General features: G+C 40.2%; 2 protein-coding genes across 5 annotated transcripts; one reads left to right on the top strand and one right to left on the bottom strand.

Moving 5' to 3' along the window:
* The first annotated feature begins 43 nt into the window (after positions 1-43).
* kntc1 (kinetochore associated 1) lies at positions 44-21,344 on the top strand. Of its 4 annotated transcripts, none has more exons than XM_046387505.1 (62): positions 44-62; positions 984-1,130; positions 1,326-1,446; positions 1,740-1,855; positions 1,948-2,026; positions 2,132-2,209; positions 2,296-2,330; positions 2,474-2,584; positions 2,756-2,849; positions 3,361-3,413; positions 3,513-3,625; positions 3,716-3,770; positions 3,862-3,960; positions 4,049-4,092; positions 4,274-4,336; positions 4,434-4,509; positions 4,717-4,842; positions 4,945-5,111; positions 5,215-5,326; positions 5,856-5,999; positions 6,088-6,144; positions 6,634-6,705; positions 6,842-6,961; positions 7,430-7,573; positions 7,668-7,763; positions 7,844-7,947; positions 8,052-8,154; positions 8,237-8,371; positions 8,474-8,593; positions 9,016-9,088; positions 9,443-9,510; positions 9,599-9,900; positions 10,059-10,231; positions 10,491-10,591; positions 10,951-11,095; positions 11,214-11,270; positions 11,359-11,522; positions 11,608-11,712; positions 11,807-11,935; positions 12,307-12,423; positions 12,543-12,652; positions 12,809-13,025; positions 13,143-13,232; positions 13,327-13,492; positions 13,647-13,705; positions 13,809-14,025; positions 14,105-14,178; positions 14,300-14,510; positions 14,752-14,864; positions 15,016-15,071; positions 15,377-15,455; positions 15,541-15,665; positions 15,768-15,903; positions 16,017-16,112; positions 16,245-16,301; positions 16,906-16,960; positions 18,266-18,329; positions 18,709-18,838; positions 18,956-19,045; positions 19,989-20,143; positions 20,850-20,952; positions 21,174-21,344. In XM_046387505.1, the coding sequence occupies exons 2-62, from the start codon at positions 993-995 to the stop codon at positions 21,207-21,209; spliced, it is 6,648 nt and encodes a 2,215-aa protein (XP_046243461.1). In that variant the 5' UTR covers positions 44-62; positions 984-992; the 3' UTR covers positions 21,210-21,344. The 4 variants fall into 4 exon arrangements, with proteins under 4 accessions (XP_046243461.1, XP_046243458.1, XP_046243459.1 ...); XM_046387502.1 differs by lacking the exon at positions 44-62 and adding an exon at positions 421-584; XM_046387503.1 differs by lacking the exon at positions 44-62 and adding an exon at positions 596-732.
* Positions 21,345-22,888: 1,544 nt separating this feature from the next.
* Positions 22,889-24,414, bottom strand: LOC124058349 (hydroxycarboxylic acid receptor 2-like). The gene has a single exon (XM_046387511.1). It carries the CDS (start codon positions 24,329-24,331, stop codon positions 23,357-23,359), a length of 975 nt encoding a protein of 324 aa, XP_046243467.1. The 5' UTR covers positions 24,332-24,414; the 3' UTR covers positions 22,889-23,356.
* Positions 24,415-27,477: the final 3,063 nt, after the last annotated feature.

Raw genomic sequence — 27,477 nt, 5'->3', positions numbered from 1 at the left:
GTACCGAATCCAACATATCAAACAACGATCAGGATCACGGCAAGCAGGTCCAAAAGAAAAGGGTAATCCAGCTTTAACGAACACAAGTCAATGGTTATGTAATTACGCAATAACAACGACTAATGCGTGATAATCAATTTTAGCACAAAGTTTGATAAAATGGATTAAGAACAATGGTGTTGGTGCTTTTTCCTATTAACCTAAGTAAAAATGTCTTGTTAGTTACTCCAGCTGATCCAAACTCTGTAAATACACAATTACTGATTAAATGGAAACGAAAAGCGTCGCAAATGTCATAGAGCAGACAACATAATAACCTGAAATGTATCCAACCTGGCAACGCAAAAACAGGCTCTCCGTACATCCTTGTATTGCCCCGCCCCTCTGATATAAAGTGACTGTTATGCCCTCCATTTAGTCTGTCAGGCAGCAATTACTCTCAATCTGTACACATACCAAACAAGTTTCGACAAATTAATGGTTAGATGTTGATAACAAATGGATAACATTAAAGTGCAGTCTGTGTTTGTGGTTTATGTTTGCCAATTTTAACGAAGAAAGCATGATTTGTACGTAACCTGAAAGTAAGTTGCATCTGGGAGGCAAAACCCAGGCACAACCATCCAAAACGCTCCGCTGTTAACTTACAGCACCCCGCCAAATTCTAAAGCTAATGCCGTTGAATAATGTCGATTCGGTGTGTTGTAGCTGTCACATTATTTCAGTAGACTGGTGAGTGAGTTATCGTGAACTGTAAATGGATTGTCGTTTGCCAGTTTGTAAGTGCCTATAGATATCAGCAGCTCATCCTAAATTCTGTTTCTGTCTGTTGTTCTTAATTATTAGCTAGCATTAGCGTTATCACAACACTAAAACGAAGTAACTGGATAACGTTAGCTGCGCCGGCTAACATATAGCATTTCAAGTAAACAACTCATATTAAAGCTCAAAAAGAAAAATTCCATGTCTTCTGTGTTGCTTAGCTTCACGAAATGGCGATGTGGAGCGACGTTGAACTTCTGACCAACGAGGATACAAACACTGTCCGTTTCGGCAGTGTGTCAAGGGAAGAAAATGGTAGCGGATTGTATCAGGTGGATACATTGGTCAAAATCTCCACTGCCAATGAGGTAATGAATGTTAATATTTACAGTAAGATACGTGAACTCTAAACATGCTCTCGTGTCCCCTTTTACATCATTCAATTACAAACGCTTACACCATCAGGGACGTAGAGAAGGATTGTGTAACTTTAACAATTAGCAGCGGGTCCGTCAGCTACAGGACACTGATGGGTGATTGGATGGGAATGCTGGCTCTTGCAGGTGCAGGCAGATCCTTGTCTCTCCTCCTCTAGCGGTTCAAACTGGAGCATCGTTGTTGCTGACAAGACGGTCATCCTCTTTGACCAGAGCTATCAGACCATCCTGCTGCTTCTTCACTTTGGTACACAACTCCATCGTACATTTATTTCTTAATTTTCTTAAGATGCCATTTCTCCGTGTATCCTCAGAGACAGATTACATTATGTGACTGCATCCAAACCAGTTGGTCCACGAATTGTCGATGATTGATGGACATTGCTTTTTTAATGTTATGGATGGCTGTCTAGCTCAAACAAGCTGTAAAAGCTCAGTCACGTGCCACATTTGATGTGCTAAAGTTCATGCCTTTCCTATCAATCCAATTTGACTTTTCACAATAACTACTGTAAGATAATATCAAGATTAATCTTACAGAAACTGATGTGGATGCCATCGATGTATGCCTGGAAGGACAGTTTTTGGTGGTCTGTGAAAGAAATGGAAACCTTCATTTGATCTATGTTCCACACAAGCGAATCCTTCTCACCAGGGTTTGTGTCTTTTTTTCTTAAATTAGTGTTCAGTTGCATAACGTGTTTCACTTTTGTACATTATTATCTTGTGTTATTTTCTGGGTTTGTAGGCTTTAGTAGAGAAACCTTCCACTGACGATAAGAAAACATACCGCTATCTCATCATAGAGGAGGACAAGGCATCCTCAGGTAAAATTTCTATATGAATATGAGAACAATATGTTATAATTGTTTTACGTGTTTTTTTTGTTCCTGAATGATGAGTTGCCAATTTGACTTTTTATTCTTTGACAGGGACGTACCATGTGTTCCTTCTCGTAAATGATGGTTTTTTCCACATCACAAACCTTGCACTGGTAAAGATCGAGACAGGTATAAAACAACGTGCACTGTAGACTTTTTGTCGGAGCCATTTTGTTGACCAAAGTAAACACAAATTTTTTCTTTTGTTGTCACAGCCATTGAAAAAATGGATATTGGAGCTTTAAAAGAGGTAAGTTAAGGAAATCTTCTTTTTGTGCTATCACAAATTATGTGCACATACATACATGCATGTATATGTGTATGTGTGTGTGTGTGTGTATATGTATATATATATATTGTGTGGAAGTCTAATCTGAATTTTCCTTAACTCAGCTCCAGTCTCTCATCAAGATAGACTTCTGCTCCACCAGGGATTACCATGATGAGGGCTGCAATACAGCTGTAATGTTCAGTCTGGGCCCCGAAATCCACTTAATGATCGGGGTTAGTGTCTGTGAGAATTACAGTGGTTTATTTACAACCTGACATTATGATACATTGGTTTCAAGTAAATCAAAGCATATTTAAAGGGCAAAGTAAAATTATCTCTTTACTCATGGACCATAATATTATGAAGGAGTAAAACAACATGTGTTTTTTGATGTAATTTGTCAGGGGGATAAAGAGAATGTTGTGTCTCACTGGTTCATGGACCCTCGGCAGTCCAAGATGTGCTTTGCTCACTCTGTTAACAACAGCTTAATTCCAGGTAAGCTATGCAAATTATATAGCTACACACTGTTAGAGATGGGTACCCTTTCAAAAGTGACATTACCAGTTCTCTTGCTAACAATACCAGTAGAGCACTTCTTGTGATATCTCAGCATGGTAAATTGCCAATACATCATGCTTGACTTCAAAGCAGCACAAACTGTATTGGTGGTTGTAACTGTCGCAGTAGTGGACCAATCAAACATCACATTGTACTGAAGAATGCTTGTGGTGATGCATGCAAAACCATTTAGAAATAAAAAATCCGTTTTTACTGGGTACAAAACCGATCAAATTAAGATATTTGATTTGAGATGTTTCAGTACTACTTGTGTGTGATGAATATACAGATTCAGGTTTTGGACATAGATAGCAATGAACACAGTACTATTAAACAGAGTCAGTATGTTGGGTGAAATAGAAACACAATGTGAAGAAGAGGTTAAAATGTCTTTTAGATTACGCAGTGTTAGACTTGTAACGTATAATCTTAAATGTTTTCTTCAAAGGTGTGAGGAAGATGGTGGTGGTGGAAAATCACTTGTATATTCTTGACACCGAGGTGAGTTCAGCTGTTTCGGCCTGTAAATGTTTTGACAGATCCGATCAAAAGTATTTGCGGTTAACATGTAGATTGCTTTGTGTTACTCTTTGGTATCAGGATACCCTCAGTCTTTGGGACCTACATTTCCTTGTCATGATTCACTGTTGGCCACATCTTGCCATTCATGACTTTGAACTTGCCACAGAATGCGGGTCTGCCTCCATTGTGACGTATGTATCCATGTTTTATAACATACCTGAAAACATACAGATGTGCCTCAAACAATACTGAAAATGTGAATTTATCTCTGTGCATCACAGCCAAGACAAGGGCAGCATGAAGATGATTACACTGACAAAGCAAGACAGCAGTCAGGTAGCAGTGTAACTCCTTCTGAAGATACTGTAATAGTTGACTTTCTCATGTTTTTTCTGTGAACTCCATGTGCTGGTTTTAAATTTTACAGATCAACTCACTGCAAATACGATTTCTGCCCTCCATGACTGTCTGCTACTCTCTGGATGTCTCCTCAGTCTCCTGTCTTGTCCAGACGAGAATAAACATGGTAAGAAATCAACCCTTATTAAATTGATATGTGCATTTTGCATGTGCTGTTTCTATTAACTACTAACTATTTTGTCCTCTGATTTCAGGATACGATTTATTTAGTTGAGGGCATTTGCGAGAATCCTGAAAGGTAGGATATGTTTTCTATGATTACTATGGCGTAAATTGTAGTTATTATTATTATTATTTTTTTTAAATATATATGCTGTAATGGGCTACTGGATGATCGAATTTCCCTCAGGTTTAATAAAGTATCTATCTATCTGTCTATATCAAGTGATCTTTTTTTTGTTTGTGTGTTCTTCATCAAGTCGAGGAGAGCCTGTATCTTCTGTTGTTGTCAGGTGCTTCACAGAAGCTTTGCCTGAGAACAGGTACCTCATTTTAACTGGGTGCTTTTTTTCATAATTGCAGTTAGTGTAACTATGATGTCGGCGTCATTTGACTAACTTGACTTTCCTCTATTCCCAGACTTAGCAGACTTCTTCACAAACACATGTTTGAAGAGGCTGAAAAGTTTGCCATCACATTTGAGCTGGATTTAGAGGTAAGCGTGTGTGTCTGTCTTTCTCAAAGTAAAAACTGTGTGGCGGTTGTAGGTGACGTTTTTTTGCCATCAGTGGACAATGAAATAAATTAGATTTGCTGTTTGCATGAGTTTAATAATGTTGCTGTAGAATGGCCTTGCTGCTGTGGTAATAATTTGTTATCTTCACTGAGGCTGTATATAACGAACAATCCTTTTTTTGTTCAGCTTGTTTACAAGGTGAAGCTCGACTTTGTGCTGGAACAGCTGGCTTCTGCATCAGTGGGCGGCTATGGACATGATGTGTGGTCTGAACTTGTGGAGGAGGCCAAGACCAACCTGATGAAGATCACAGTCAGTCTAACAGTGCTTTTGTTGGGTATTTCGTTTAACCTCAGTTTACAGTTCTAAAATAACCCCATACTGATACAAATTTTAAAAATTTCCATTGTTTAGGATGAGCAGTATGTGGTGGAATACTGCCTCAAGGCTCCATGGCCAACCTTTGAGACGGCAGAGAAGATGCTAAATCACGCTGCCACCCGATACTCCTCCTTACAGATCCAAGAGGCCTTGGCTAGGCTGGCAACGTTCTGCAGCCTGCACGGCCCAGAACATTTCAAGTAACGTCTCAATGGTCTCTTTGTGTTAGGTTGTAAATTTTATACAATATATGTTGTACACTAATGTTTGATTCTTTTTTTTCCTGTTGTTCTGTCATCCTAGTGGAATTGCCTGGATTGAGTTTCTTAACAGCACTGATAATTTAGGAGAAGTTCTGATCCACCTAAGAGAAGGAGACATGAAGGGGGCACAACTCCTTTGGCTCAGATATGAGGTAAAGAAACCTCTTCTTTTTGCCTTATGTTAGTAATTTCTGTTGGAAATGCAAGAATGTACTCACATATGCACGTAACACTAATAAATTCTGTGAGAAATATCTTGTGCGTTGGGGTCAGTTGTGATGTTATTGTTAAGGGATGAAGAACTAGTGAACCCAGATGCAGACACAACCACAGAGAGTCGGGGAAGCAGTTCAAGAGATTTATTTTCACAAGTCAGAAGATGACTGAATAAGAGGGAGCCATTCACTGGAGAACCAAGAAATGTAGCTGATTCAGGACTGAACTGTGCTAGCGGATTCAGAGAGGATTTCAGATGCACAGGGAGTGCTGGGATCCGAAGTGGAGAGGCAGAGATTGTGCCTGAGCAGCAGATTTTATCAACTGAGATGGACAGAGAAGGGCTGGAGTCAGGGGCAGCAGGACTATGAATCAACAGAAAGCAAAGTTAAAGACAGGCAAAACTGCAACTGGCCACCCACACATTCAGATGTAACAGTTGTGTACTGCTGTGTTTTGTGACAGGGACAGATTGCAGCAGAGTTTGATGAGAGCGAACTTGAGGCCATGCTCAGTGCCATCCCAGAGGACATGCCATCCCAAGACCTTTGTCCTTGGTTTAGGACAGTTTTCGTTCCATTTGTGAGAAGAGTGCTTCCAACAGGACAGGTAGGATGCATTCACTCAGGCCTAAAATACTGTCAACTTCATCATATGGTGCTTTGTTTTCACTAGTTTTGTCTTTGAATGACTATAGAAAGTCCTGGCGAGATGGCTGGAGCAGAGGGCAAGGAATCTGGAGTTAACAGAAAAGGTAAAAGAAAAAACATATCTCGAGCAAGTAATCCCTTTGTCAAAAGCCTTTTCAAATTTCTACAAACCAGTATGCCTTTGCATTTCTTTGATTTTCTCTATTTGTTTATTATTTTTCCTATTAGTTTACATACGTACCATACATAGCTAAAAGTAGGGCTACAACCCCTCAAGATTTATATTATCCATTACTTTGCCAGAGCCCAAGGTGACGTCGTCACATTGTTTCTTTTGTCCAGCCCTTTAAAAACCCCAACAATCTTCATTTACTGTCATAAATGACAAAGAAATTATTACATTTAAGAAGATGGAACCTGCAAATATTTGTCATTTGTGCTTGAGAAATAACAGAAATGATTAATACATTTTCAAAATATTTGGTAACTAATTTTCTTTCGATCAACTAATCGACTGCTCGTTGCAGTGCTAACTAAAAAGTACCTGTCACAATAGTTGAACTAATGATTACAAATGTAATGTGTTTCTCCAGGGTGCTTGGCCCCAGAACGGGTTGGACTTGGCAGTGCTTGGGCTGCCCTCTCTATGGACATGGATGAGATGTGTGAGTTTGCCATATTTCCTCTTTTTGTTGTTGCATGACTGTTTGAACCTTCATTACCATGATTTACCTGTAGGCATAAATTCTATCTTGATTTCTGTGTCATTATGTCATTCATGATTTATTTGTATTTTTTAAGGATGATAATTATGGTGCAGAAGAGGTGGAGAACCTCAAGTCCCTGGTGTCCAAACTCCGTCAGCTCCTGGATCTCCACCACAAATACAACTGCAGACTTTCACTTTCTGTTTTTGAGAAGGTGTGTCTCATTAGTTACATATTCTAATTACATAAAAGAAAATTGACACGCGGAAGCTCACTGTACAGCCACATTATGCAGGAAACTGTGCAATTCCGTTGGAGCATTTGGGGTTAAGGGCGAGTCACTTTCCTTACTCACATTTATCCTTATAATTGAACCCACTCACAAGCTTGCTTCTCTAAACGTCAGGACCACCGCTGCCCTTGTTTACACTTTAAATGGACTGAGGTTATGCTTATATTTGCCTGTAGATGTCAGCAAGGAACTGGAGAGGTTGTCCTGTTTTATAGACGTTATGGTTTACACATAATTGTAATTGTGATAACAAATAATCAGTTTCAGTTTTATTCAGTACGTCGTGGTGTTGTTGCCTAGAATTGCATTATATTCTAAGATATTTGTATTGTTTCATCTGTTTAGGATGCTTCTTGTCTTAATCATTTATCTTCCTTGTGAATTTGAAAGGGAAATGTGCGGAGTGTTGCGTTCTTCATGTTGGACAAAGTGCCAGCTCCAGAGCTGATCGCAGCCACAGTGGAGAGCAGTATCCAGCCGTATGCTGAAGAGCACGATATTCCTTTTGATGAACTGCTTCTGCAGTATATCAAGGTAAAACTACCACTGCCAAGGTCACGGAAACAAACATTTAATCTTTCTAATGCCTGATGATAAGTGTTTCACCTCTCAATCTGATCTTCACTAGGATCTGCTGGAGCGCTGCAGTTCTCAGACCACAACGCTGTTCACAGAATGGGAAGCCAAAGCTGTGGCTGTGCTCGGTTGCATGACTGATACTGATGTAAGTTTCTGGAATCAAATACACACAGTTCACAATTCAATAATTTGTGAAATCCCACATTATTGTATTTTACCTGTCAGCTGATGGTGGATGCAGTGTTGGACATCATGCAGAAAGCTGTAGTGCCCTGGAGTAATGTGGTAGAAAAACTGGTTCAGCAGTACCTGGAGATGGATGGACCAAAGTATGTTTACAGTGTCTTCACCCTTATTCTATTTTAATGCTATTTACAAAGTAAATATTTTATATTTATATAATAGCATTTTTTCCAACTTATATGTTACCCAGACAAGAGCTTTTAAAAGAGAGCTACCGTCTGATGGAGATCAGGAAACTTCTGAGGGGCTACGGGATTCGCAACTTCAACCTCACTAACAGCACTCAAATTATGGTAATTTGGCTTTGGTTTGTTATGTGACATGTGAACTCTGTTCCTATAAACCTTCTGCTCATATACTGTATATCTTCCCCAGACACTGATTAGGTACATCCTGAAACAAGACTTGCCAATGTCTTTGGAAGACTCCCTGACATTAGCTGAAGCGTACAAACTCCCAACCTCACAGATAAATTACTTGTATCTCATCCAGCTGGTTGGCCAAGGCAAGGTATGCTCATGCCTGTGGAGATATGAAATCAGTAAATTTAAATTTTGTTTATTTTGACGTATCCGTGACACATTGATAGGAGGGCTTTTATGCTGCTTTCAGACTGAGGAATGCATGACAGTCTTGAAGAAGCTCTCCTCTACAGAGGCAGAGTGTGTGATTGAGCGTCTCACATCCTGGGCAAGGCTGCAACTGCAGGACAAAGACCACATATCTGATGAGGTGAGGAGAGGGAAGGTGTCATGTGTCTGAAATAAAAGGTTATTTGCATTTTATGGACTTCACAATCTCAATTTTCTAGATACACTTTCAAGACAGCTGAACTCATATGGATTTTAGGCTAGTTTGTTTGTCCTTTCAACACTGCAACTCTGGTGCTGGAATTATTAGATAGTTTCCCTGCCTGTCTGCCTTTCAATGGGCACCTGTGCTTGTATGTTTAGACTACATTCTTGTCTACATTTATGATGCCTAAGACATTCCAAACATGCCTCAAGGAAAACCATAGTCATGTATAAATAATAAATAATAGTAATCAACCACCAACTCACAATCTGAACTTAAAAGGCAGAACAACATCATGGTAAACATATGCTGTGCATTAATTCTGGCATCTTAACTTTCTTTTGACCTGTCATGAACAGCACAAGAAACACCAGATGGTCATAGCCCAAGTGATGGTGGAGGCCCTGAAATATCTGCATATAATTCAAAAGTGTGAGTACTTACTTGAGAGAAATATAAAACATGAATAGCAGGGTGCCATAGAGTGTCCACCATTCAGAAACTGCAGTTTCAGTTCCCTGTCAGCAAATATCCACTGAACTGAGGTTTTCTTGTGTGAGGCAGCTTATTTCTCAGTTCCACTTTTTTCCAGCTCTGACCCAGTTGTGTTCAGCTTTTCAGAAAAGTGTAGCTTGCTACATGATGCTGCAAAATACCACACAAACAGATGTTTTAGTAATCATCCAATTTTCTGAACACAGCTTGCAAATATAATTTAGCTAAAGAAATATCACGAATGTGCACCTGAACATCCAACTGTGACACCAGCTTTCATGCCCTCTGCAGATGATACCCTCAAAAGCATGGAGTGTGAAAACAACCTCAGCATGTTCAAGGCGATCGCCCACCTACAGGTGAGTTTCACTTAAGGGATGTTTTTAAGCGTTATTCCATCTGTTCTTGAATTAGTTTTTTAACCTGCAGTCTGTCTTCTTTCTACAGGAGGACTTTGATGTTTTCTTCACTCCCTCCAACTATGAGGATCCAAACATCAGAAAACAGATCCAGGAGCATCACATCACGGCCTATGAAAACACGCGTGGCCGCCATTCGTCTAAGGGGAAGGCTTTGACCACTCCAGTTGTGGCTAATGATCCTGATGGCAAGACTAAGACCATCTCTACAGAAGCTGGATTACGACGTCTAGGAAGGCAGCTGCAGCGAACAGAACAGGAGCTCTGGTCTGACTTGTCTCTGCGAGCTCTGCGAGTGGGAAAAGTGGACAAGGCTCTCAAGATCCTCAGGTTTGCATTTGTGGATGCAGTGTCGTGTGTATAAATCCAGGGGTGGGGCTTGTTGTCCATGAGCTCTTATTGAAACTACTTGTAAATATTTGGAATTTTAAATTTTGAATTCAAAGTGGTCCTGTAAGGTTTTCTTTTTCTTTCCTTCCTGTCTTCAGTGAGCTATACGAACACCACTATAACACCAGCACAGGGAAGGTTTTGTTCACTGCTGCCAAGATGTTGTGCCAGATGTTGGAGGCAGATGTGCCCATGGTGCTTCCTCACGACACAGATTTGCCAGCAGTCATCCACGATCTGGCCTGCCAGGCCATCACTGTGTGCCACTCAGGTGAAGAACATGTGTAAACATCAATGATGGGGTGTCCTGGTAGCTCACCTGATAGATTGTGCACCCAAAGCATAGAGGCTGAATCCTCAGCACTGGAGATTACAGCCTGTGGCCCTCACTGCACATTGTTGCTCCTCTCTCTCCCCCGTTCCCCCTTTTTTCCTCTTTGTTTGATCTTTCTCTGAGCTGCTCTCCAATCGTTGCTTGAAAGCATTTCTAATTCTCAGAATCCCTAAAGTTGATATAATAACTGTTACAGATCTGCTCCTGGACTGTCTGGAGCTCTGCAAGTGCACACGGATAGCTATGGATGTCTACCATCAGTGTCAGTTATCTGACAACTATGGCTTCATAGCCAAGGTCAGTATCTTATCTTTTTCACAGAATGACATTTTATTTTGTTTTGGTTTCATTTGTGGTTGATGTGTTATTTCACCGCAGTCATTTCATATGTAATATCATCATATTGTAAAAATCAGTAGCTGGGAGTCTACCAGTTGATATTTCTTATAACATTTAGTTTTCAACTGGTAGTTCGTACAGCACAGAAAAATAACTCATATTTAATATTGAATGTTTAGATAATTTAAAAAAAATCCTCCAATTAAGCAATGAGTAGGAAAAACCTGTGAAACAGATTCATGCTTGCCTTTATATAGATGTGAAATTAATTATATCCATCCAGTAAAATTTTGCATTACAACTGTATAATGTCACAGGATTTGACCTTGGAGGCAGAAAAAGATCCATATTCACAGTGGAGTTTTCAGGATGTTTTTAACGAAGATTGCATTGTTCTGGACCCAGTGTCTGTGCTCCCAGTCCAATATGAAATTACCAACTGCCTGCTCCCAGTTTCTCAGGGTAAGGTGGTCAAATTTATCATCAATTCAGTGTCTATTTGGGATTTCTTTACCTTAGGGTAATCTACAACTAACTGGTTCCATCAGGCTCTTGTGCTAACTTATTCCCAATTTTGCAGAAACAAAACTGTACCCACTGGACTGCTCCTGTCTGTCACACTGCTCATTTGAAGACGGTATACACTTAAGTTTATAAATATGCTTTTTCTTCTTGAAGTGGTAATTTTGAAAGTTCACCTTGTGTCTTGCCTGGGCCACGTGCAGGTTCAAACTACCTGCAGCCCCTCCTGGGTCCCCTGTCCAACATGTTACAGATGTTACAGGAGTGCAGTCAGCTGGAGCTGGCACTCAGAGTGCTGGTCAACTCGTATGGCAGCTGCCTGCAGCACGTCACCTCGAACGTTATGGACATGAAGCTCAGTGTACAGGTATGGCTGCCACATATCTGGTGGTGTTATCAGTACCAATGTTTGTACTTAAAATATCATTACAAACTGATAACTCTTCTTTCAGCTGTATGATACCCAGGAGCTTAAGAAGTACCACATGCGGTTAAATGATCTTCGAAAGACAACTACTTCGACTCTGAACGCTGTTGCTGTGGCACTCTTAAACAAGGTGACTCTGCTGAGTCAGGGGAGTGTTGTATCAAAATATACTGCATTTTAGTATATTTTTAAATAACCCTTTCTCTATTTTCTGTGGACTGCAGGTGTTAAACTGGAGAGTGGTTGATTGTGATTTGGCTATTGGACTCTGTACGCTCCTCTCCAAAACAGAAGTCTACAAAATACTGTGGAAGGTTATTGACAACACCTGGCAAAACTATGACAAAATCTTGGTAGGCAGTATGATCACTGTTTGTCAAACCTTTTTCATTTTGTTAATAATGGGGGGGGGCAGAGTAAATACTGGTACTGGAAGGTGGTGGAACCAGTTATTCTGTGGTGTGTTGATATTAGGTTGTTGTGACCCTGATCCCTTAAGCTTTTGGACCTTCTCTTTTCAACCGACCGACTTAACACTCTGAAATGGGAGCCTTTGAGATATATTTTGTAGTCAAATATACGATGAGGTCTTAAACTCTGTATACAGTACCATCCATGTAAAAGCATCAATAAATTTCTTGGAAAAAACAAACAAGTACACAAAAAGGTGCTTATGCACAAATCCATTCATTACCAGAAAATCTAATGTAATTGGTTATTTCAGGCTGTGGCCAAAATCGGGGCCAATCTCTGCTGCTTGTATGACGAAGTGGAGGAACAAGAGAAGTTTCTCTCAGTCATCACTGATGCTGAATGGGGTATCAAGCTCAGCAAACTGGAGGTGTGAAAACCACTTGATATTTACATTATATTCACGCTATACTTTACATGTCTCATATGATTCATTGTTTAACATGACGATGACGACGTTTAACATTTGGCATGTCTGCCCTGGCCCAGATATCCATCCAGCCAGTGTTCCGCCAGCGGCCTGAGATGAAGAGTAGCCTGATCCCTGATCTGGTGAAAAACAGAAAGATCACCCCAGACATTATCCTCCAGTACTGCAGGTCAGCTGTTCACTCTATAGAGTCAAACATCTCAGTTTCTTTCAGTGTGGAATATACAGTTTCATTTTGGGTTCAGACTGCGCCTAAGTGTCCGTCACGGTCATTTCCTGTCTGTGCTAAAAAAAAGAAAAAGTCACCCTCTGCTTCCACCTGCAGCACCTTTGGTCTGGACCGTGACGGTGTGATCAACCAGTACATTACCACGTTGCTGCTGCTCCAAGAGGACGAGGAAGGTGCAGGTGACCGTCTCACAGGCCAGGAAGAGAAGCAGCCTCTGTGTCATGCAGATGCGCTGGAGCGAGTCCTGCAGGTTATCCCGATGTTACACAGTACCAGCGAGCTCACAGACAGCCTCTGTGCTGCCATGTTAAAGGTCTGAACTACACCACTGAAATAAGTTCATAGTAAAAAAAATTTGTTGTTTCTGTGCCAAGGGAAAAAAATTACATTTTGCTAATCATATAACTTTTAAAATTCCCTTCCCATTCAGCTCAGCCCTTACAACTATGAGAGGATCGAAGTAGTGCTGAAGATCATACAGGCTGCAGATGAGAATGTGACAAGCTTTTCTGTTAGTCAGGTAACAAAAAAAGAATAATTGGCCAGTTTAAAATGAAATTCCTTCAGAATGTATTGTGTAGCAACCAATTGCTCTTATGTCTTTTAATCCACAGGCTACGGGCCTCCTTCAGCACCTGAAGTCCTACAAGCGAGTCTCTCCTCCCTCAGACGTGGAGAACACGTATCTTTTGGAAAACGGCCTTCTGCCAAACCCCCTGTCCAACAGCAGACTGCCCTTCCACCTGCTTATGCAAACCAAACATTACTGGAAGATTATCTGTAAGTTAGCCACTGTTGTAAGTCTCATTACTGAAGGATAACTTCAGTTTTAATGCTGTCAAGCTCAAACTACTCTGATTTTGTTATATCTGCACTGGCTGCCTGTTGGCAGCAGGTTTAATCTAAATAATCTAAAATATTTTTCTGTGTTTAGCTCCTGAGCTCAGTGAAGAGACCTTCCCTACACTTCTTCTTATTAGCAAATTGATGAAGGTAAAACACAGTAATCGACACAGTAGCAGAGAACTCGGTATAGTCACAAAAATTCTAGGTTTATCCTTAAAGTTTTACTGTTATTCATCTTGTCCCTGTCTAGGTGAGCCTTGACAAGCTGTATATGTCAGCAGCAAACCATGTGTTTGAGAAGAAGATGAAGCCTTTACTCTTAGAGCAGAGGAAAAAAGGTCAGGGTCATGGGTACAATAAGGAGACTTTCAAGGTGGCCAAGACCATGATGAAGTACATCCACTGCATCCAGAGCCCGGAGTGGGCCGCTGCCACAGCCCACAAGATCACCCAGGAACTGCCACCAGGTCTGTTCTGTAGACTTCAGGTGGTGCCACTGCATGTGCATTTATTTGCAGGTGCTGAATTGTTTTCTGCTGTCTACAGGCTATGAGAAGACACAGTCACTTAGGTTCTGTTTGGCTCTTGGGGATGCCTGGCTGAAAGATCCAAACCTTGAAGTCAGTATTTGTGGTTTTCACCCATAGAAATTATATACAATATCTTAAAGTGTCTCACATCTTTATCCAGTTTTACTGTGGATTGGTTGGCTTTAATTTACTCCCATCTAATCCTGAGCAGGAGGCAGCACGGGCCAGAGGTGAGACCTTTTTGTCCAAGCTGAAACTGCAGTTTCAGCGCTCAGCTACTGAGAATACATTGATGGCTAATCAGCTGAACAGCCCAGAGCATCTGAAACTGACCGGGCTGCCAGCCAGGCTCATAGTGGCCCTGTATGAGCACAGCAGTGTGGAGCAGCACTACAGAGACACAGGAGGTCAAAACTATCCTGGTGAGCACACAGTTTGCTGTTTTCCTCTGAAAGACCAGCTTTATTATCTTTAGTGTTACTGGATTTAAGTGTGTTGCCTATTGTGCATTTTGTTTTTGCACTACTTTTTACGACATTTTATTAAAATTATCAACACCACTATCCTGCTTTGCAGTGTGTGCTAAAAATGTTGATCTGTTGTAACGTGCGTTTTGTATATGTTGACTTTTTTTTTTTTAATTCGATCGCTTGTTCTGATCAGACATACATGCAGTGGTTAAGGAAGTAGCCACTATCAACAACGTGGATCTCCTAAAAATTCGTAACATGATGTTAGAAAAATGGATCTGCAAAACCGGCCCAGCTGTTACTAAGGTTTGTCACTCTGAGCTTCCACTCATTTTTATTAGTTAATCGCAATTTCCATTTGTATCCTGTTAATCTCCTTACATTGTATTGTATCAAATTTGTGGGATGCCGAGTCCACTGTGTGGAATTTTGACCTAACATTTTTTCTTTAATAAAGGATATTGGTAATTATGAATGTGGCAGTAACATTGAGGAGGACCCAGACTTAATGAGGTAGGGACATCACTGTTACTTTTTTTGTAGCACTTTGCATAAATTGTTTAATCAAAATTCAGTTAAAAAGGAGGCATCTGTGTTTAAAAGTAATTTATCAATCAGTGATCAAAGCATTTTCAGTTGAAAATAATTGCATGGAAGTAAGTTTGTTATGTATTTTCAGTCTCGTGTCTTACAAATGAAATCTGCTGTCCATTTAAGATGATAGTCACTGTGTTTGACACCCACAATGATTCAGGAAGGAACTGCAACACCAACGTCTGTCATTTTATTTGTTTATTCTATTTATTCGATGCTCTCAGAGTGGTTTACATGCTGCAGTCTTGCCCCATGGATGATGCTGTCCGTCTTCTAAGCCCTGTCCTATCTGCCGAAACCTGGGTCAGTATTAAATTGCAGCAAGACAAATTTTGACAAAGTGTCCAGAGAAAATGGCTGATGTCTCTTTTCGAACTTCTTCCCGTAGCCCCTCAGCACTTCTGGGCCTCGTCTGACCTTCTGCCACCGAGCTCGAGCGCTGCTTTGTCTCGTCCGCCTTGCTGATGCAGCTACTCTGGAGGCTCAGTTGCAGATCCCCAGAACCAAAATTCAGTAAGAGGCCGGAAAATCAGTTTAATCATGGAATAATTAATACAATGTTAATTCAATAGGTGTGAGATGTGCAATTCCCCACGTGTTTGTTTTCCCATGCAGGTATTGCTTGAAGTGCTACATCTTTGTCTCTCAACTGGAGGCATTAAACATCCCTTACACGGTGCAGTCGTTCCTCAGTAGTCCCAAAGAGGGCCTGGTTAAAGGGCTGTGGAAGAACCACAGTCATGAGCCACAGGTACCTTCTGTCTGAAAAAATATTCTGACAGATGACTTCATTATGTCACTTCTTGGTTAGAAATGTAACACGCAGCACACAAAGGAAAGCTGAAGCCCCCTTTGTCCTTTTAGGCCGTACGCCTGGTGGCAGACCTCTGCTTGGAGTATCAGGTGTACGACCCTCAGCTGTGGAACAGTCTGCTTCAGAAGCTACTGGGGTTCAACTTGGTGAGGAGACCTAAACGAGAACACATTTTGGATGCATAGGGGGATGGACTGCTCAACATCCTTATATACGTTAAATAATCTTGGTTCTGCATTTTGAAATAACACTTGTGTGTGTGTTTTTTCCCCCCTCAGATCAGCCACCTCCAGAGGGTGCTAGAGGCAGCAGTGGCTGTGCCTGCTCTGTGGGAGGTAATATTATATTTCATTGCTTTTATTTAACAAAATGCCAAATGCAATTGATATTGTTATTTCCTCTTTTAATTGAGAGCATGTTATATTTAAGTAAGGTAAAAATGTAATGCAGCATAAAATACATGTCTTCACTGTTGCAACGTGCACCTGAGCCAGGACAGCCAGTTGATTTTATTTAATAAGAGTCAGAAGAGATGTGTGCAGGGGAAATTTTATGTCCGGAATCAGTCTGGCTTCATTGCACTTGAATGTTATGTAACTAAACCACTAGCCTACGTGGTGTCTTTTTGAAGCAGATACTGAACCAAAAATAAAAATCCCTCTGATAGTCACTGCAAGAATATACTGTAACCCAGAATACCACATGACTGGTGATAGCGGTTATTGCCATATATTGTGATATGCAGTCATAGTATGAGCTTGTTATTTTACATTTGGGAAATATGATTTGTAGAACCACAGTGTTTCATTTATCATGTTGTGACACTTTTTACCTTTATCAGAAACCGCAGCTCCTGTGATTTGGATATTGCATCGGCCATACTACATTTCAGTTAATTGTGAAGTTCATTTTCTTTCATTTGCTTTATTTTCTCCAAAGATTTCTAGTTTCTCCAGGACCTGGAGGAGTATGATACTGGCACCTTTTGTCTCAGGTACCTTATTTATAATAGTTACCTTACTTCTGTTAATGGAGTGCGTTTATGTGTGTTGATGCTGAAAATCTGATAAATTACCACAGCTCTGGTGAATTTACAAGCGTACTGTAAAATGATAACTAACTGACATTGGTGTTTTTTTTATAAATCTGTTACACCTGTTTTCTGCGGCTATAGAGCGCTGTTATTTTGAAAGGAAATTGTAAAGTTTAACTAACTAAAATTTTGCATTGAGGAAAGGTTGATTTATTTGTTTGTATATGCTGTCAATTGTAGTTCTTAGAGAGAAAACCAGAATCTGCAAAAACTGGTATCAGCAGGTAAAAAAAAAACTGGAAATTGGAAACGACCAAGAAAACTGCAATTGGTGCACCTCTAATGCTGATCGATTCAGTTATACATTTGTCCTCTTATTTAGCTCTTATACAGTATGCGTTCTTGTACAAAGCAATAAGGAAAATCACTTGATGATAACTTGTGTTTGATCTTAAATTGATCTTAAACTGCCTGTGCCAGTCAGTTTGTTATTAGCATATGGAAATGCCCCAATAAAGATGATCCAACCAAGAAGAGATAATCTTGGTCCCTCAACATCAACATCAGCAGAAGATACGAGAGACTCTTCAGTCATTCATGACATACTCAAATTAAATATTCAACACACAGCCCTACAATTTTTCTGCCTTGGGCATGGGTCTTGGGTGTGTCGAATACTATGAAACATTATCTGCTTTATACGATCAAAAATTGAAATGAGTCACTGTCGGGTTTCGACAGAGTGTGTGATCAGGTCCCAGGAAATCGTCATCTTCCTTCCTCTGTGAGTGTTTCCATATTAGTCTGATTTGGTTGTCATTGAGGCCTAAAGGGCCTAAAAACAAGTCAAATCTACTGATTAAATAGGTCAGTTATGCATTGATGATTCATGCTTCTGAGGCACAGTGTTTTGGTAGAATAACTTCTTCGATTTGTATGCCTGAAAGCCAGAAATTGGCCCATGATCAGCACTTGAATATCTGTTCCCTTTGTGCTCATGCAGACCAAAGAAGGCACCTGTTGCAAAACTATTCTTATTTGTCTTTTGTATTGTTGTTCATACATTTGCATAGTATTAAATGTCTTCTTCCTCCTGTGTTGTACAGCAGCACCTGAAGAAATACTGTACATATGCATATGCTAAACACACAGAGAGCAAGGCAGTATGTTAAGTGTTGGGATGATGGTGATAGCTAGTAGCAAATGCACAAAATTATTCCATGTTTTGAATGCTCCTGACTGACTTGCTTGTTTTCTTGGTGACAGCTTCTGTTCCTCTGAGTCCGGATCAACAGGCAACACTCTACAGGACCTTTGTTCTCCTCCTCAAGTATGCTTTTACTCACTTTCAACCATTTACCACTTTTATACTTCTTTATTGGGTTGTTAGCACTAGAATATGGACATTCAATCCTTGTATTGATAGATTTAACTGTTGTCCTCTCAGCTGTCAAAGAACAATTCTCAGTATGCTGCTTGGCAAAATATACAATGGAAAAGTATGGTTTTAAAGCAGCCAACGGTTTTGAGAAAATTTAAGGGTCATCAAATCAACAATGAGCAATTTGTTTCTGTGTTGCCACTTTAATCTGTTTCACACACCCATGTTTGATCTATGTATGGGAAAAAAGTGAATGGTGACCTGATTGCTGAATCATATTCGCCTCAGGTTTATTCCAACTGTCCTGCTACTCCTCTTTCTTCTCCAGGTGCCCTTTTGTGTTGAATTTGGACCTGATAGGAATTGCCAATCGCTTCGCACAGTTCAATCTGCCAGCTTTTGCCCTGGGAACTCTTCTCCTCATCCCATGTGCCAGTAAAAAGGCTCAGCAGATCCAGGTGAGTGCATCTATGTCAGTACAACATGTGAGAAGGAACCATCTGGAATGTCAGTTTCTTTTCTTTTTGTTAAAATCACACTGTCATGACCATTGCTGTCTTTTTTGGTGTTTCCAGGGCTTTCTGTCTGTCTGTAACCCAGTCGCTGTCCTTGAGCAGGTAGATGAGCTCATGAACACCGGAGAACTGGCTGGCATCCCCTCACAGGTTAGATGTCAACTTGTGATGTGGCTGTACACTGTCTTTTTCCTTTACAACTTCATGTCACGCTAAAACTTGAACTGAATTTCTTTTAGCATTTTCCTGTTTTTCTTTAACTATTTGCACTTTTACTGCAACTTTAACTTTCTCATTATTTCAGCTATTGCAAATATTCCAACAGCAAAATATCAGCAGATAGCACACATACACTTCAGAAAACAAAACTTTCTTTTGCTGTTACATATCCTGTAGCTAAACGTGCTGTGTGTGTGTGTGTGTGTGTGTGTGAATGTGAATGAGGGAGAGAACCCTGAAGGCATTTGGGTGCTCCAGCAGCAACAGAGGTGTTAAACAGGAAATTATAAAATAGGTCAGATGGTGTGAGGTTGTTAATGAGAAGCTATGTTAATATCGATATAAAATTTACCAAAAGTGGCAAGGGCAAACGCGCTGTGGCGGCCGAAATACAAGAAATGATGCCATTTCAAAAGCGTTTAAGAAAATTTAAAACTGATGTAGTCAAGCAGTCAAAACTCACTGCTAAGCAGACAAAACACACTGCTACATGATGCCAAAACAAGATAAGATGAACTTTATTGATCCCGCAGTGGGGAAGTTCACTTGTCCTGGCAGCTCACAAGAACAGAAAAAGAGTGCAAAAAGTGTGCAAAAACTGCAAAAAATATAAAAGTAAAATAAATGAACAACTTACAAAGTACATTAAACACAGTACAGTATACAGCTATATACAAGTCCTCATAAGGGAGGAAAAGAGGGCTAGACCATTGAATTATATAGTCTGACAAACAAACAAACAAATCTAACTTCTGGCCCCTGCGCAAAAATTCATTTTAGCAGTGTCGCAACTGTTCTTGTACATTCTGTTCATTTCCTTGTGTTGTATTACATTGTTTGATGACATTACATTATTACCTCCTCGATTCCACAGATCAGAGAGACTGTACTAACTTTCATCAGTAAAAATGGCCAACACCAGAAACTGCTGAAGACCAAACACTTCAGGCACCTGAAACAGCTCATTGTGTCAAGTGGCCAGCCAAGCCAGATGAAAGACTTGGTGGACTACCTGATCAGTCAGAACTGGTAAGCTCTCTTTTTTTTATTTTTGTTTGTTTGAAAAACTTAAATAACAGTAATATGATAAATTATATATGGATCTACTCGTTAGTAGCAGTGGACAGGAAGCTGGTCTACATGACTGGTTGTAAAACTGGTTGTAATGGAAAAGCCAAACACTGAATGAAACTGGAAATAAAAAAAGCTAATTTTATCCATGACCATACATGCAGCGGGGATGTAGGTGATCATACATACAGTATTGGACAATGAATGTTTATAGAATTGTTTATAAAACTCTTTTTCTCCACATAATTTGATATTTATTGTCAGCACTCTTCTGAAGTAAAGTGTTTTCATCTACTGAATGTGAAGTGATGCTTTTGATTTGCCCAACATTTAAAGGGACAGTCTGTGAGTTGTGCACCTCCCTCAACTGTCACATCAGAGTCTGTGTGGTTTACATTACATATACTGAAGTTTCATGGGGTTTTGTGTACACGGTCTGGAATGTGGGCCATGTGAACTCTTCAGTGAAGTACAGTTGTGGTCGTGAAAATTTTTCTACACAGTTTGCAGGTGTGATCTTTAAAGACTTTTTTGGCCAAATAGAAAATTCTTTGGGATTGGCAAACTGTAAACTGTTCAGTTCTTGCACTAAAACTGTTGGTATGCATTTGAATTTTTCAAATGTGAACTTTGAATTCTTCAGTTCTGTCAATCTGTCCTACAGTCAGGATGATGCTGACTCGCTCGTTCATGAGTACGTGAAACACAGAGAGTATCAAAGAGGGAAGATGCTGACAAATGGCTCCTCTTCACCAAGTTGCCTGAAAGTAAGTGAAGCTGAAATCCTGTACCCAGTTTAGTATGGGACACAGTGTAGGATAAGCACGGCACAGAGATCAATAAAATAAATCAAGTTAAACTCAATTTAAATAGTTGTACTTGTCTTATAAGTTCAGATTGTTTACCTTTTCTTTTCACTGTTATCAGTTTGTTTTATTTCTGTAATGTAAATATACTTTGATTTGGGTTTTTTTGTGTGTTTTTTCAGGACTTTCTCAACATGCAAAATGGAGTTTCGGGATGAAGTGACATTAATTCTGCAGCTATGTTCATGTATTCTTACTTGGTCTGTCTTGGGCTGAGATGCAACATTTGCACTTGACATCTATCTTCCATGTACTATTCATGTAATATTTGAATAAATGTTTTTCATTATTGATTGTGTTGAGGAAATCTTGGGGGACATAAACAACAAAAACACAGTATATGGATATGCAACCAATATGTTGTATATATTTAAGGCGATCGTATCATGATAGGTATAAACGGGGCATCCTTAAAAGACTCAGTCACTCATTATCAAGGACGGACTTGCGCAAAGAGTATTATAACATGGAATCAGTTGGTAAATACTCACTTTGTCTGCAAATGATTGCGTTTATTTGCTTGTTTGTTTTTATTTATTTACACGGCATCCCAACATCGCGAGCAACTTATTTAGAATCATGGTTGCATTTTGAATTTATGGTTATGTTGTTATAAACGCTGACTATGACGCAGCAGGAGGAAAAGTTTTATGTATGGATGGGATAAAATAAAAACCAAAGTATACTTAAGCAAGTATCTAAATTGTTTTTCGCTTATTGGATTGTATTTTATGGAGGTTTGGGCACACACACAAGTCCATAAGTCTTTGGTCGGTTGTGTTCGTTTATATATTGAGGAGGTGTATCCACTTATATTAACCTCCTTTCTGTGGTATCAAGGGTGATAACAAGGGGATTTTCACAGGAAATTTTATTGTTCTGAAAAAACATCCTGCCTGAGTACAAATAGAGCTTTTGAGCCTATATTTAGTGACTGCATTAAAGGTGTGCTTTTCGCTATACATACCAGTTCCTTATCTAATGGAAGGCTTCCCTTTGCACAGTCATACAAGCAAGCACACTGCGACTCCTCTGAAGCGAACTTAACGGATCCAGAGACGACTTTCATTTTTTTTAATGCCTGCATTGTAAGGCTTATGGTTTATTAGTGTTGGTTTATAATGTTTTACTAGTTGCCTAACGGCCAAAATGTCCTGTCAGGTTAGAAAGCACTCTGAGCATCACTTAGCAGTGTAGTTTCTGTATAATTATTGCAAAATAATTTGTGGGTATGACTGATATGTTACTTCCCTTTATCTTTACTGTATGTCAGGCAAATGTATGAAAATGTAACTGATTATTTTGTCACTAGCGGGACTGAGTGGAAAATCCAACAAATGAGTTTATATGTATATGCAAACTGTATCCCATTGGAGTCCACGTACCTGACGTGCATTTTGAAAAGCTGCCAAAATGTCCTCTGTGGCTTGTATTGCCTACATGTGCATTTGAGATATATGATTAGTTATTTACTTTATGTTAGTACATACATGTTAAGTCAGTCAAGTTCACTCAAGTTAAAAGAAACAACTCATATTTTGGGGCACCACCTAAACACAGAACGAGGTGGTTGCGGTACGAACTACATTTAAGGGAAACCAAAGCATTCTACTCGTCCGCATACTCAGATGTATTAATTGTGGTTTTCATCAAGTGCCAAATATGAACAGCTGCTCAACCAGCTATGCTGTTTTCTTATTCGTGCATATTTCACCCTGCGCTGAAGGCTGAGGCCGCATATAGAAAGCAAGAATCCACATTTTGTAATTAACTCTCACCAACGTATTACTTGTTTCAGCAGCAAAAACACTGAATTGACCAAAAAGGGTTTTTTTTTTTAAATTGATTTATTTTATTTTTTGTTTCGTACCACAGCAATATGACAGTGTGATTATGATTGCGGTTCACTTGATGTGAGAAAACTATGAGATGTCATATTTTTATCTTTATGTTTTTCACAAGATGATATTTATATATTTATGTAACAAATATGAAAACAAACTGTGTACATTATTGAGTTTACAGAGTTTGTCAGAGATGTGCAAAAATATTGAATAGGCTAAATAAATTATGGCACAGCTTTACAATTACAATTGTCACCAAATAAACATTCAGAAATGTACAGTCGTTCTGCAAAAGTAAAAATAACACAGCCTTTGCAAAGGCAATTGATTTTTTTTAAAGTGCAATAAAAATACGCTGTACTGTTTAAGGAAAGTTTAAAAAAAAAAAAGTAGCACTGTGTTGGCTGTAGCACTTATATATATATAAATGTATATAGGCATATTTGATTTTGGTTGTGTGATCACAGCTGACTGAGCGACTGGGAGCCCGTTTCTCGAGTTTTCTTCTCTGTACTCTCAACAGTTTGCACTTCGGACAAATGAAGGGCTTTCCTGCAGAAGTTCTTGAAGGCAGGGCTGGAGAAGTAGTAAACCACAGGGTCCAGCACGCTGTTGAGATAGGTCAGGCTGATGGAGATGTAAAACGCGCTGGTCAGCTCTTCCAGGGCAGGGCACACCTCAGAGGGGGGCAGGGTGAAGGCGACTCGGTGGCTCTTGATCCAGAGCAGCACCTGCACGATGTTGCTCGGTAGGAAGCAGACGACGAAGAGCACCACCACCACCGTGATGAACCACAGAGCCTTCTTAATCTTCGCATGCTGACTCAACTGTCTCCTCCTCAGGTGGACGGAAATCTGGACGGTGCAGTAGAGGATCACGACCAGCGGGAAAATGAAGGAGAAGAAGAACTCAAACTTATGCCAGCTCAGATTATGCTGGGGTTCAGCGTCAACCATGAAGCTCTCGCAGTAGGTTGTGTTGATGTGTTTCAGATGGAAAACGTGAGCTGTCATTGCGATGGTGACCAACCACAGCGCAAGTGCTGCACACATGGCTTTGGGGACGCTCAGAGAGTTGATAGGATGATGGGGATGCACCACGCGCATGTACCTGTCCGCGGCAATGGCCATCAAGAAGAAGGTACTTCCGCTGCGGTTCATCGCCAACATGAAGAGGCAAATGTTGCACATGGCGCTTCCAAACTTCCAGATGATCCCGGACAAGTAGTAGATGGCCCGGAAAGGCAAAGCCATGTTGAGGAGAAAGTCAGCCATGGCCAGGTTGAAGAGCAGCACCGTGCTGCTCTTCCAGGGCTTCAGGTGGAAGCAGAAGACCCAGAGAGCCAAGCCGTTTCCGAGGATTCCCAAAATGAACTCCGTGAACAGCAGTGGAGGGAGCACTTTGATCAGCACGGTGCCATTGAAATTGCAAGTCATTTTGAGCCGACGAGCCGCCTTGCAGATCAAAAGTCTGCTTTCAGGACTGTATGCTCTCTTTAAAGGGAAATGTCAAAAAAAAAAAAAAAAAGTCCTCACGATTTGGTTATAACAGGAAGTCCGTGTCTTCTGCTTTTCTTGTGTGAATACCTAACTTGTAAACTCTATTACCCTAAGATGCTGGGACACCTTCAGGACACATATTACACTGTCTCATGCAATACAAAAGGAGAGATGTTGGTTTGAATGAAAAGTAAAGTTAGACCTCATTGTGCTGCATTATTGTTTCACAACAGCCTTGCATGTGGGAATCCATCCATCCATCCATTTTCTATACAATCTATACAATCTTCAGTTAAAAATAATCCACTTGAATAAAGTCTCTAATAGTCTATAATCTGTGCGGAGAACCCTGATATGGGGGTTAAGATAGTTTTTTTGCATAAAGAACACATCGTTATTTTGAGAATTTTGAGAGTGTGTCTCAGCGTACACAGAGTCTGGTGGTGTGAACTAACACCTTTGCTATGTGTGCTTCTGAGACGGAACTTCAGCTTATAACCACAATTAATATTTCTGAGAAACTCTTTTGGATGTGGCAAAATGCAGCAGCTGCAAAAAGCCACAGGACATTACAAAGGTGTTATACATCACCTTTAGGGCTCCAGCAATGTGAATAAAAGATCATTTTGCCTGTTCAGCCAAACATGTATCTCACTGTTGCATGCCAAGAGCTGCAAACTGTGAAAAGCCACATACCATTGCTCACATTTGCTTTGAGTCAAGGGTGGTGGCGGCGGTAATTGTGGCGGCATCCTGTGGTGACGGCCAGAGTCGCAGAAATCCATTGCTTGAAGGACTCTTAATGTCAATGATTGGTGAGAGAAAGTCAAAGCTCGTACCCCTACTGAACATCCAGATCCATCCAGATTATTTTTTTGTGATTGAAAAAAACAATCCATTCATTCTTTGTATAGATGGAATATGTAAAATATGTGGAAATTGCACAATCACACAAAAAATGTACTTTCTGCGCAAGTTAATTCAGGCCTCTGACTGTATGTGCTGCACAGGCGTGTATGAATATTTCACTGATGTAGGTCATTTATAGCCCGTGGAGGAAGGTCAGCATGTGTGAGTTTCAGTGTACAGAGTCAGCTTTCGGTAATAGGGGTCATTATAACACTGAACTACTGTGCTGAGACAGATGAAAATGTAAGATACCATAGTGTAACCAGACTGTTTTATTTTAACCGTACTTCCTGATGTGTGACTTATGAAATTAATTTCTGTAGACGCTGCATTTGTGAATATACTGGATGTGCACATGCATGGCCGTCTGGATGTATTTGGATAAGTTTCTGTGCAGATGTAGTTCACGTGGATGTTGTACAGATTTATGCGTGTTAATTTTTTTTTCTTATTTCGCTGTGGGAGGGTGATGTGACGTGTGGTGGTTTTGATGAGAACGAGTAGGTGAGCAGGACGGTCGGTGACTATGATATTCAAGGATTCAAGGAACTTTATTGTCATTTCACACATGTAGAACATAAGGTGGAACAAAATGAGTTTCCCTGGTCCCGGTATAAGCCCAATAACCTACAAAATATATAACTAATAAATATAAAACAACACTGTATAAATATAAAAACAACCATAATAAAAAAAAAATATATGATTTGTATTTTAAATGTGATTCATGCATACAGTTTTCAATACGTATCAAGCGAGATGTGCATCTACATGTAAAACGTGGGAACTTATACCCACTGAAATTGTTATTAAAGAAGTAAACGTCAGAAACCAGACTGGTAGTTTTATTATGAATCTTAATTGAAATATGAGGAAAGAAACTGTACATAAAGGTAGCAGCGTGTTGTCTGTTGTGTGGCATGTGTCACAGTAAATTTTGTGTTTGTTGATCATTAGCGATGCCAGTTAGTCACGCCGAACAGGCCACTGGTGTGTGAAGAACGAACTGGTTTAATCAGCTGGTTTGTGAAATACTGCTGCTATCTAGTGGATGACATCTGAAAATGCCCTGCGACTGCTTCATGTTTAAGCACGTCTCCCAGAGTCAGTTTGCAGTGATTATGAGGGAAGTTATGGGGTGGTGGATAATTTTAATGAGAGATTTGTAAAGAGAACTCGATAGTCATGTGTCAGCAAACGTTTATCTCTTAATGCTTCGTGATAGGCTGTGTGACTAATACAGACCCTTTAGGAGTGGGACCACTGTGAAGCATTTAAAGAATGTCTGTGTTGATTCTCAGTCAGTTAAACAATGAACTGTCTTTCTGCGGAGCGCCATGTCATGTAAAAGCAACACCTAGTGCTTTACAAAGTGATATAACAACAAGGTTTTAAACAGGTTTCAGACTGATAACACAAAAAGCACCTTTGTGGAGTAGCTGCTTTTTGATTACTATCCACTGACCCATGCAATGAGCACAGGTCTCACATGACTTATCGCTCATAACTACGTCAGTCACTGTCTTTTCACACGGTGAGTGTCATGCTGTAATCTATCCATGGATGTCATTCGGGCCTCTCAGAGACAGGTTGAGAATACGTAGGCAGTGTTGCAGTGTGGAGCCAGTAAGGAAAAATGTGAAAGAGCCTGTTTGCCCTGCAGGGCAAACATGTTCTTTTGTTCCCATCTCCTGATGTCCCATCCGCCCTTCTGTTTCCTTCACCTGCATACCTGGGAACAAAACATTGTGGTCTGTACTCCACCCGGTGCAACAAACATGCTATTCCAGTCTTACAACCTTGAAGAGGACTGAGATGCGGACAGAGGTTAAAATTTTCCTGTGCTAGCCTGGCTGCTGTCTGAGCAGTTGCTGTTGATGAGGGGCTGAAGAAGTGCACCTGAGCTGCAACAACGCTGATAACCTGTGGCCCGGAAGGTTTGCACCTCCATGAAGAAAAACTATAGTTTGAATTGATTTGCCTCTGAATGCGCCGCCTGAAGCTGAAATGATTAAAGGTGAAAGAAACCGTGACTGAGACAAACAAAACGAGTTATTCCACATACCTCAGGTCATACGGTTACCCAGCCATGTCAAGTAAAATTGGGCAAAGCATGAGGCACTACATGGTACAAACCCAGAATCCACTGAAGAAGATAAAAGCCCAAATAAAAC

This window comes from Scatophagus argus, chromosome 4 (assembly GCF_020382885.2).
Source record: "Scatophagus argus isolate fScaArg1 chromosome 4, fScaArg1.pri, whole genome shotgun sequence".
Classification (NCBI taxonomy): Eukaryota; Metazoa; Chordata; class Actinopteri; family Scatophagidae; genus Scatophagus; species Scatophagus argus.
Note: the sequence above shows the minus strand (reverse complement) of the source record. Positions and strands in the feature narration are given on the sequence as shown.